Raw genomic sequence first — 12,738 nt, 5'->3', positions numbered from 1 at the left:
ATTGAGGAGAGAGAAAATGTGGACTCCTTTTTTATTAGGGACGTCCATATCCTTTTTTCTTTTTTTGTTGGGAGTATAGCATCCTTTGTTTGTACTATATTAGCTATGTATTTTTAATTAAGATTTTTTTTTTATACAAATAAAAATTTTACTCTAATCGAATATAAGTGTATATGTGTGTGAAGTTCCCTCTTAAAAACTTAAATTCAGTCTTTACCCTCACATCCTACAAATACTTATACATATAAAATTACTATTAATTAATTAAGATATTTGAAGTTTAAAGACCCACTCTCTCTATTAGACTATCAAACTTTATAAATAAATAAAAAATGTTATTAATTAATAATTTGACATACTTTTTTTGTTGAGATAATTAAAAATGCTAATAAGTAATGTTGACTCCACAACTCAAACTCATCTTCCCTTAACTCTTAAGCGCATGAGAATGTGTCAATTGTGTTATAAAGCTTTTGACATGATTTGAAGTTCTTAATCTATCTATATATTCTATAAAATTGAAACCTCTTACCAATATTTGACTTTCTTTAAGTTTCCATATTTTTACACATCAGTATTGATAGGCCAAAAATGTACTGACCCCTTGTGATAAATTAATTGATTAATTACCCAAATTTATTAATTAATCAAATTAACATGCAATGTACATGGCAGCACAAACAAATCACCAACTAAAATATAATGCAGTGGAAAATAAAGCTGACACGGCAATTTGTTTACGAATGGAGAAAACCTCTGAGATAAAAACCTCACTGGGTTATTTTAAGGTCACTACTCCCGAGAATTCACTATTATCACAATAAGTGGTTACAAGTAAAAGAATCTCAATACCTTATACTAACCTACAGTTGAACCCTTACCCCAATATCCAATTGGACTTGTTTTGTAGTGACAATTTCTCCTTTTAACGCACGGCTCCCAGTACGTGACTAACCAATAGATGCGCGGATCCTAGTGCGCGACTTAATCACCAACTTGAGAAAAATGTTGGCTGTAAAGTTCTTCAGTTCATCACACAATGAAGATCACGAAGTTACTTGGTCACAAAACTCTATGGTGTACAAACACAGCAGCTTCTTCAAGATGAACTAGGGCAAACTAGGTTTACGGTCACAATTTGCATGAATAATTCTTTGCTTCACACTTGTGCAACTTGAGCAACCTGTGACAACCTTGAAAACAATCCTTATAGATGTTTAGGGTTGTAAGAAAAAAAAAGCCCAAACATACATTCATGGATTTAAATGAAATCAGATCTGAAAAACTAATTTTTATAAACCTTGACAGATACCTTAATTATCGAGCAGCTATCGAGACTCGGGCTGAAACAATTTTTTAAGCCTCGATAGATACTAGCTGTCGAGTTTTAATGAACAACACTTCTTCACTTATTTCTTAGCAAGCTTGCATGGCTTTAACACTCGATCTTAAAACATTGTTTCTTCAATCATAAAACACATCCTAGATCTACCTAATTACAAGTAAAGTGTGTTTTATCAAAGGATTAGTCAATTACATAAAATATTGATGTATGTTCCTAACACGAATCGCATATGTCCTAACAATCTCCCCCTTTGGCAATCCGTGACAAATCCACATTAAATAAATGAACATATGAGAGAAGTCATAAATCACTCAACTTATATTCACTTATTGAATACAATAAAATCTATCCTAACACAAACTTTTGAAAAACTTTGCAAGAAGAGAGTTCATGGCAAGGAAGACTTTGACAACTTGTATTTCTGAAAAACTTTAAATAAAACTAATCAAGGCATCTTAGTGTGAGATAGAAATAAAAGATTGCATACAATATGAGAAGCATGTGCGTGAAAAGAGAAAAGAAACAACATATGTAAAGATAGGTGAAAGTGTAATAACAACCTCATCATATATATATCAATAAAGAATACAAGGTTTGCTATCACAAAGTGGTCACAGGACCAAAGATACATGAAAAATGTATCTAAAAGAGAAAGAAAAGAAAAAGATACATAAGTCCTCACTATATCCCTCAAAATATACACTCCCCCTAACAAAAATCTCCTATACTAACTCTCCCCCTATGAGTATGACTACTCTCATATCCAAAACTACTTCCCATTTTTGTCATGAGTGACAAAGGGTAAGTACATCAAGTAGACATCTCATCATCACTGGGCAAGCTAGCACCATCGTCCTCATTAGCATCATCACTGTCGGAGCCATCATTACTCTCATCCTTTGAAACAGGTGGAGATAGAGAATAAGTCGCAGTGAAACCACCCATGATAGCCTGTTGTCATGCAATATGACTAACACGGGTGTTCACCTAACACAACTCATAATTGAGAGTGTCAAGGCGAGCATCCATGTGCACAAGCTGTGCCATGATGGCCTTGAGAGTCACTCCACCTGTGGAAGAAAAAGAAGCGGAGGTGGATGGAGCTGAAAAAACTAAAGGAGCTGTCGTCTCGATCTGAGTCCGCCTCAAACGAAGCTGAGCATCACTCTGTCTAACGGTAATTGCGTCAATGGCACCCATGACGAGCAAGGGATTAGACAGAGGAAAGGAAACAGAAAAATGGCGAAGGATCCTCGTGATAGCTGAAGGAAATGAGCTTATCACAGGTCACCATATCCCTATAGACATCTATAAGGGATAGAATGAAGTGAGAAGGGAAGTCAATAGAAAGGTCCTAATGTGGGATAACAAAAACCGAGCATGAGACTCTATAATAGAATTTTAGTGAGACAATGGATGGATAACGAATGTCATCACCATGTTAAGGAATCTCTTACCTTTAGCAAAGGTCGAGCATTGCGTGTTCTGACTATCACCCCAAGAAGAAGGTCGCTCATAAAACAAAGACATGAGCTCGTCTTTAGACACAGTCTTAAGATGATCATAGTTGGGGTAATCAAGATGTGCTACCCTTAAGACGTGTAGTACCTTGGACACAATATCAGGAGTGACCACAATGCGCATACCTTGAACGCGAGTGAAGAAATGAGGTATTGAGTAATCGAATCCATGCATGTTGAAATAGAACTCCTGTATGATCACGGAAGGACAAGTGATCGGGACGCCACACAGTGACTCCCAACCCCTACTGTGAATGATAGTGGGTAGGTCAGTATCGAAAAAATTTGATAAGATGATTTGGCATTCCGAATGAATGCCTCGTCTAAAGAAGTTCTCCAAAAAGTTCATTCGGGCTTTATCATCATGAAACCGGACATGAGAAGGAGTAGGATTAGAAGAAGAGGATGCCCCAAAATGAAGAGGGTTTTAGGACGGAGTGGATTTGCATTTGGGTGCCATAATGCAGACTAACACAAGAGAGAAAGAGAGAGAGAGAGAGAGAGAGAAGCAGAAAAGCACCAACAACATCAATATATAAGAATATAAAGGAATTGAAGGTACGTATACATACAAATGCATGAGCATGTGACATGTAAACTTAAAAGCATCATGGGCTCAGTCCAATCTAAACCTAACAACACACAATCATTGCAACAAAGTAAAACACACATCTAAAATACATGAATCATTGTTATAATGCATATGTGATGCAATACAAGATGATACAAGATCATTTAAGCAAAACCCATCCCAAAACTTTAGCAAAAACCTCAAAAATTTTGAAAGATCTCAACAAAATTTCAAAAACCCCAAAAGTTAGGTCAAAAGATATGAAATGCATGATAAGTGAGTGAGAAAGCATCATACCAGATGAAGAAAGTGATCTTGAGACCGAAGAATGAGTGGGGAAGAGGTTTAGAGTGTTTGAGAGGTGCTTGGGAAGGTGAGAGGTTAGAAAGGATCGAGAGAAATGAGAAAAAAATTACGCAAACCCTTTATATAGAAGCTCATAATTCTCGACAGATCGAGAGGTATCGAGAGATGTCAAGCTTTAAAGTTCGCCAGATACAGCTATCGAGAAGCTATCCAGAGGTGTCCACAGCAAAAGGGGCTCGATGGTTTAAGAATCTATCAAGCATCTATCGAGGAGACAAAAACTTTCTTGATGGATTGAGGAACTATCGAGAAGTTATCGAGATTGCGATAAAAAGAAGTTGAAGAGCTCGATAGATAACCTAGTTGTCGAAAGATATCAAAAAGTTATCGAGATTGCTTTGAAAACAATTTTTCAAGAAGGGAAAAACATAGACATGAATGCAATCAAACATGCAACTCAACCAAAAATCCAAACAACAATTTTAGCTCTCAAAAACATCTCTCAATAAAAAATGTCGTGCATTTAGATCCAAAACGCACACACGCACACACTAAACAAGTCTAACCAATTTTATATTTCAAAAATAAGTCAAAACAGTTTAGTGAGCATACATTAACACATGTATTCTTTGTGATTGTTAAATCACATTGTATCTGCACATGTATCAAAGGTAGCAGAGAATATTGTGTGTTGTGTGTGAAAACATCGTAAGATTGCATAAGTGTCTATATGTTATGACGATTTTGATTGCCTAAATTCGAACCCTATAACCAAAAAAATCCAAGCCTTAACCAACAAATAATTAAACAATATGCAAATGGTTTCTGTCTAAACAAATAAAATAGGGGAAATAAAATCAAAATTGAAAGGAAGAGAGAGAAATGGTCGCCACCCACATATCAAATCTAAACTTGCCATAACCACACCACAAATCCGAACCCCACACTCATAGCCACCCTCAGATCGGTGACACACATAGACACACCCAACCATGGCCACCCATCATCATCTTGTGGGGAGAAAAAATAGGAAATGCAAAATGGTTGGAGAAAGAGATCAAACACTAGATCGTGAAAGAGAGGGATATAGGGAGAGCAACAGAGAAAGAGGGTTGGGCGTAAGAGAGTGAAAGAGACAAATAGCAGGTAGGCTCAATTGAGGGAGATAGTGATAAGACACGCGGGTCCCAATTATGTGTGTTTTATTACAAGGATTTTACTAACGTATTACAAGGATTTTACTAACGTATGCCTTAAGGGTATATATTAGAAAACAACTTCTTATGGAAAAATAATAACTATTTTGACAGTTTTTTTATTTCTCCATAAATTTTTTTCTAGAATGGATGATTAATATATGCTTTAAAGGCGACCAGACCCTTTACAAACTATTGATGTTGCTTTAGTATTTTCCAAATAATTATTGGTAAATAAAAATTTGATGTTAGTGGTGTGTCTAAATTAGAATTAGTAAAAATTTGCTATATCAATAGTTTGTAAAAATGTTGTAAAATAGTTTGTGACTATAGCATTACTCATGTTTGTAAAAAAATTTTAAAATAGTTTGTAACTGTAGCATTACTCATGTTAGTGTAGAGTGGATTTCACACTAAGTTTCTCTTCACAAGTGAAAGGTAGTTTTGCTCCATCTTCTCCTAGGTCATAGAATAGTCGTCCCTTCTTCAAAGGTGTTTTGTGTACCTTGGGTAACAAGTTTACCTTCAAGGTTTTGTGGTTTTTCTTTTCTTTCGGGTTAATGGAAACAATTTTTTAACTTTATTGCACGTTTCTTTTTTATTCGAAGAAGGACTTGACCAAATCTTGGAATTGCCTCAATTTCTTTGATGTTGAAGGATCAAACCTGTGCATTATAGAAGAAGCGGTGACAGAGTTTGTTCTCGCTGCAAAGTTTTTCACCAAACGCACTTTAAACATTGAACCCATTGCTAAAACATTCACACCCTTGTGGTTATCGAAAGATGGCTTTAAGGTGACTAAGGAGGGGGATCATGTGGTTCTTTTCACTTTTGACAATCAAGCAGACCTCGATAGAGTTCTCAGCACCAAACCGTGGAGCTTCGATAAACATCTCATGATTTTGCACCCATATGATAAGGAGGTTGATATGCTTGATGTAAATTTTAACATGGTTACTTTCTAGGTTCAGGTACATGACATACCAGTTTGTCTTCGAACTAGGGTAGTGGCTAAAAAAATTTGTGGAGCAATCGGCATAGTGGACGTCAACACTGAAGAAAGTGAATCAATGGGGGATGGTTTTATCAAGGAGTTATGGGTGTCTTTCAAATACGAACAACTGGCAAACCTATGTTATTGGTATGGTAGCCCTACACACGATGACAGAGATTACGAGTTGTGGTTAGAAAGCAAAGGTACCCTTACAATGGAGGCCCAACAATTTAGTGCATGGATTTGAGTACCACCCTTTGTATCGTTGAAAAGAAACTCAATCTCTGTTCCGGGTTTCTACAAAACAAAAGTTGTTGGTCCGAGGACTAATACAACTATCGAGTTGTCTGAGAAACCACCTGTGGTGATTTGAAGAGGGGGGTCGTTGCCGAAGATCATAAGGACAGGAAAGGAAAGTTTGAATCTAGAAAAGAATTCTAATTGCCACTCGGATATTCATGAGCCACATCTGATGAAATCAAGCCCATCCTACACGAATCAAGGGATTAATTTTGAATCCAATGCTGAAAATCCAAGCCTAGAGACTAGGGGATTATCAACTAAGTTGTTTGAAGAGAAAATTGAGGACATTGATCGAGATATTGGGAGATTTGATGCCGTTACAAAATTGCACTCCAAGAATATCTCCTTTACGAGTAAGGAAAAATAATCTGGAGTCTATGACAATTAATGACCTTTATTTGAAGTTCACTCAATCACGTGCATAGCCACAAACAATACCAACTCATACACCACTCTCTACTCTACCCAAAAACACAAACATCCCTACAAGGAATGTAGCTACATGGAAACGATTGGCTAGGTCCATACCTAGGAATGATGTTATTATGGCAAAGGCAGTGGGTTCAAAAAGGCGTACACGGCACATTGGAGGTCAATCTAAGCTACAAAAGAAAAAGAAGACTGTTTCTTAGGATGGCAAAGGTAACAATCAAATATTGGCGAAGGTTGGTTCCCAGTCCTGCCAAAAGCAATGAGTTTTTTATGTCAAATTGTCGGGGGCTTGAAAAACAACATACAGAAAATCAGCTTGTAGAGTTAGTGTGGGCAAAAGATCCCTGCGTTGTGTTTTTAGCTGAAACATGGACGAACAAAGCTAAGCTAATTTTAATTCAGGATTGTATAATGTTTAAAAACAAATTTGTGGCATGTAGGAGAAACAAGTTAGGGGGATTGGTGATATATTGGAAGGAAGACTTCGACTTAACAATCAAGACATTTTCAACAAATCACATCGATTCTATAATAAAAAAGAATAAAGAAGGGGAATGGAGATTCACAGGATTTTACGGAAAGCCGGATACCCAACTCAGACATGAAGCTTGGGCATGTTTGAGAAATCTAAAGGGCCGAAGTAATGTGATAGGCCAAGAATGTATTGACCTCTTGTGATGAATTAAACAATTAATTAGCCAAGTTGATTAAGTAATCAGATTAACATACAATATGTGTGGCAGCACAAACAAATCGCCAAATAAAATAAAATACAATTAAAAATAAAGTTGACACGGTGATTTGTTTACAAATGGGAAAAACCTTCAAGGCAAAAATCCCATTGGGTCATTTTAAGGTCACCACTCTCGAGAATTTACTATTATCACAACAAGTGGCTACAAGTAAAGGAATCCCAGTACCTTATACCAACCTACAGTTGAACCCTTACTCCAATACCCAATTGGACTTGTTTTGTAGTGACAATCTCTCCTTTTAATGCACAGCTCCTAGTACATGACTAACCAATAGATGCGCAGATCCCAATATGTGACTTAATCACCAACTTGAGAAAGATGTTGGCTGCAAAGTTCTTCAGTTCATCACACGATGAAGATCACGAAGCTCCTTGGTCACAAAACCCAACAGTGTACAAACACAGCAGCTTCTTCAAGAGAAAGAACAACTAGGGAAAATTAGATTTCCGGTCATAATTAGCATGAACAACGCTTTGCTTCACACTCGTGCAATTGTGCCCCTTAAAACAATCCTTATATATGTTTAGGGTTATGAGAAAAGAAAGCTCAAACATCTATTCACGGATTAGATGAAAATCAGAATTGAAAATCTGTTTTTCATAAATCTCGATAGATACCCTATTTGTCGAGCAACTGTCAAACATCGGGCTAGAATAGCTTTTTAAATCTTGATAGATACTAGCTGTCGAGTTAGCTATCGAGATTTAAAAACCAGCACTTCTTCACTTGTTCCTTGGACAGATTTGCATGACTTTAACACTTGAACTTAAAACCTTATTTCTTGAAGTATTAAACACATCATAGATTTACTCAATTACAATTAAAGTGCGTTTTATCAAAGGATTAGCCAATACATGATGACATATGTTCCTAACATGAAACACATATGTCCTAACATAATGCACCTTGGTTATGTGCGGGTGACTTTAATGAAATTACAAAGCAGTCTGAAAAATTAGGTAGTAGAATATGACCTCATGCACAAATGCAAGCTATCAGGGACAATTTGGATGAATGTGGATTTATGGATCTTGGATTTGTGGGACTGAGATTTACTTGGCATAAACATTTTGACAACTTCACAATATGGGAGAGATTGGATAGGGCAATGGCGACGAGTGACTGGTTTTCTATGTATCCAAATACACAGATTCATCATTTAGATGTTACTACTTCGGATCATAAACCATTGTGCATTCTTCCGGAAGGGATGGAGTGCAAACAACAAAGGCCTTTTCGTTTTGAGCAGATGTGGATGAGTGAAAGGGGTTGTAGGGAAATGGTTGAAGCTATCTGGCAAACATCATATTCAGATCCAGTTGGAGGCAAGGTGATAAAGAAGATAGAAACTTGCAAGAAAGAATTGATGAAGTAGAGTAAAACCTGTTTCTAGAACATATGAAGAGAATTAGAGAAAAAATGAAAACTGTTTGCCCAAGCCGAGAGAGTAGCACTCGATGGGGGGTTGGCTCACCTCTTGATAAAACTAGAAAAGGAGATCAACACACTCCTTGATCGAGAAGCACAGCTATGGGGACATAGGGCAAGAATACAATGGCTGAAAGACGGCGATAGGAATATGAAGTTTTTTCATAGCAAGGCATCACAACGTAGGCAAAGAAATACATTAAAGGGTTGTATGACAACACCAGGCAGTGGTGTACACATCCAGGCCAAGTGGTAGATATTGTGCCGGATTTTTATCAAGACCCTTTCACCACTCAAAACCCGGACACCTTTGAGGATTTCTTGGCACAAATTCCTCAAGTAGTGACATGGGAGATGAACCAGGACTTAATCTCTGATTTTAAGGCCGAAGAAGTAGAAACTGCTCTAAAATAGATGGCACCTCTGAAATCACATGGACCAGATGGTATGTTGCCTCTTTTTTTTATCAACATTACTAGTCCTTGGTAGGTAGCGACGTTGTTGATGCCATTTTATCATATTTAAATCCCGGTAATCTCCCTTAATCATTGTGTCATTCATTTATAACTTTGATTCCTAAAGTTAAAAATCCAGAATATGTTTCACAATATTGCCCTATTAGTCTCAACAATGTTTTGTACAAAATTTTCTTGAAAGTGTTCGCAAATAGGTTGAAGAAGATTTTACCACAGCTAGTTTCGGAGTAACAAAGTGCTTTCATGATAGACAGGTTGATCTCTGATAATATTATGGTGGCTTTTGAAACCTCCACTAGACAGGTTATATGGCGCTTAAACTTAACATGAGCAAGACGTATGATAGAATTGAATGGCAGTATATGGAGAAATTGATGAAGAAAATGAGTTTTGGTGAAACATGGACAAATCTAATGATGCAGTGTATTTCAAAAGCAACATACTCGGTGATGATCAATGGAGAGCCACATGGTCACATTCAATCCACTAGGAGACTTTGCCAAGGAGATCAATTATCTCCATATCTATTCTTGCTATGCATAGAGGGTTTCCACAAATTATTAAAAAAGGAAGAGGAGAATGGAGATATAAGGGGTTTGTCAATTTGTCGAAATGGACCTAAACTAACTTATCTTCTTTTTTCAGATGACAGACTTGTTTTTTGTAGGGCAAAAACAAGCAAGTGTGAGAAGCGCTTGGAGATCCTAGCCAGTTATGAACGAGCATCGAGACAACAAATTAATAGAGGAAAAACGATTCTATTTTTTAGCAAATCAACCTCCCAACAAATGCAAACTTCAATAAAGGATGTTCTCGGGGTAACAATGGTCCAACAATATGAAAATTATTTGGGACTACCAAGCTTCATAGGCCATAAGAAGAAGGAAAGTTTTGACAATATCAAGCAAAGAGTGTGGAAGAAGCTTCAAGGGTCGCAGGGTAAACTCCTATCACAAGCAGGGAGGGAAATTTTAATTAAGGTGGTAGCTCAAGCACTCCCTACAAATACAATGTCCTGCTTTAAACTCCCAGTTGGCCTATGTCACGATCTTGAAGCTCTCATTCGAATATTTTTTTGGGGACAAAGGGGGGATAGCCGAAAGGTCCAATGGATTAAATTGGAAGATTTATGTAAGCTGAAGACGCAAGGTGGTATGGGTGGGTTTCAAAGACCTATCAAGGTTCAATGATGCACTACTGGCTAAGCAGACCTGGCGCCTCGTACATGATAAATCTTCGCTGTTTTACCGGATTTTTAAAGCAAAATATTTCCCACGTTGTTCAATTATGGAAGCCACGTGTCCAAATTTGGTATCCTATGCATGGAAGAGCATTATTAGGGGGAGAGATGTCATTATTAAGGGGGCAAGCTGGAGAATCAGGGATGGGAAATCAGTGGCTATTTGGGGAGATCGTTGGCTGCCTCAAAAACACTCCCCAAAAATTCTGTCGCCAAGAGTGGAAGGCCTGATGGAAGCTAAGGTGAGTACATTCATCTATGAAGTCCGGAGGAGCTGGAAAACAGAGTTGATAGATGCCACACTGCTGAGTTTCGAAGCAACCATGGTGAAGAATGTGCCTCTCTGCCATACGGACCAGCCAGATGCACTTATTTGGCATTACAATGCCACTGGTGAACACACGGTCAAATCAGGATGCAAATTTCTGCAGATGGAAGCTCAGTATCAGCAACCTGGGCAATCCGAAACACAGTTGCTACAACCACTATGGCAAGGGATATAGGGTCTAAAAGTACCAAGCAAAGTAAAGAAGTTGGCCAAGAGTGGAAGGCCTGATAGAAGCTAAGGTGAGCACATTCATTGATGAAGACCGGAGGAGCTGGAAAATAGAGTTGATAGATGCCACACTGTCGAGTTTCGAAGCAACCATGGTGAAGAATATGCCTCTATGCCATACGGACCAGCCTGATGCACTCATCTGGCCTCACAAAGCCACCGGTGAATACACGGTCAAATCAGGATGCAAATTTCTAACAATGGAAGCTCAGTATCAGCAACCTGGGCAATCCGAAACACAGTTGCTACAACCACTATGGCAAGGGATATGGGGTCTAAAAGTACCAAGCAAATTAAAGAACTTGGTATGGAGAGCAACAAAAAATTCCCTACCTACGAAGCGAAACTTAATGAGCCAAAAACGCTGCTAATCACAGCATGAAGATGTCCTCCATGCTCTCTATCTCTGTCTGAAACTTGAAGAGCTTTGGTCCACGGTACCAATGTGGAATCAAAGTAGTTTACGGTGAACAACAACTTTCATCGATCTCATTGGTTGTATTTTTGCAGAAAACAGAGACCCGGAATTATTTGCTATGGTGGTGTGGGCTCTATGGAAAAGAAGAAATGATTTAAGGCTAGGCAAGAGCTGTGGCACTCTCGACCAGCTATTAAACCAAGCCTACAACAGATTGCACGACTTTACTCTGCACAATAACTCCTTGGTATTACCTATGGGGAGACCTCTAACACAGTGGTAGCCACCGGAGAGTTCACAGTACAAAATCAACTTCGATGGGGCACTTTTCAAAGTAGAAAATTATGCAGGAATCAGGGTGGTAATCTGAAATAGTGAGGGGCAAGTCATGGTCTCTCTCTCAATTCCCCTCCCTATCACGGCAATAGAAGTGGAGGCTTTAGCAGCAAGACGGGCACTGGAATTGGCACTCGAAACAGGTTTCAACAGGGACATGTTAGAAGGAGACTCGCAGGTCCTTATTGGCGCTCTTAGATGAAATTCACATATGTTATCACTATGGACGTGGGGTTGTTAAAAGTTTTTTAAAGGTTCAGATTTTTTGTTTTAAGTAAAATTGGTTTACTAGGCTTAATTTTTTTTTTTTTTTAGTTTTACTATTGATAATTTTCATTATTGTACTAATTTTTTTGGGCTTGTATATTTCTATTTTAGATTTTAGACATATTAATATTTTTTAATGGTCTTTAAAATGTGGAAAATGTTTGAACTACAAATCTTTTTATAAATCGCTAATAATGTAAGTGGTGAGCTCAAATGTGAATCAATAAGAATTTGTTACCTCAACCGTCTGTAAAAATGTTATAGAAAAATTTGTGACTATAACAATTGTGGGGAGTAAAAAGATCCTGATGGGGATGTGGGCCTTCGGGCCATGCTAAGGAAGGCCGACCTGCTCTTGGGTTTGGAATTTGTTAGTACTATGGGTCGGCCCATACGCCGAGAATCCGAGGATCCAACCGAGGGTGAACTTCCCCTCGGACGGACACCGGAGAACCCAAGACTTCATGGTAAAGGTTAGGGAATGACACGGTCAAGACCAAGGGTTAAAAGGGGTGAACCCTTGAATGTCCTGGAAGCACCGATGTTGGAGAAATACTAAAGATAAAGGCTGCCACCTCCACATTAAAGATCCTGC

At 38.0% G+C, this 12,738-nt stretch overlaps 1 protein-coding gene across 1 annotated transcript; it reads left to right on the top strand.

The window, feature by feature from the left end:
* Positions 1–8,407: 8,407 nt before the first annotated feature.
* On the top strand, positions 8,408–8,797 carry LOC142609058 (uncharacterized). The gene has a single exon (XM_075780698.1). The coding sequence runs from the start codon at positions 8,408–8,410 to the stop codon at positions 8,795–8,797; it is 390 nt and encodes a 129-aa protein (XP_075636813.1).
* Positions 8,798–12,738: the final 3,941 nt, after the last annotated feature.

The sequence above is a fragment of the Castanea sativa genome, chromosome 9, assembly GCF_040712315.1.
Source record: "Castanea sativa cultivar Marrone di Chiusa Pesio chromosome 9, ASM4071231v1".
Taxonomy (NCBI): domain Eukaryota; kingdom Viridiplantae; phylum Streptophyta; class Magnoliopsida; order Fagales; family Fagaceae; genus Castanea; species Castanea sativa.
The sequence above is the reverse complement of the archived record's forward strand: the minus strand, read 5'-3'. Positions and strand labels throughout refer to the sequence as shown.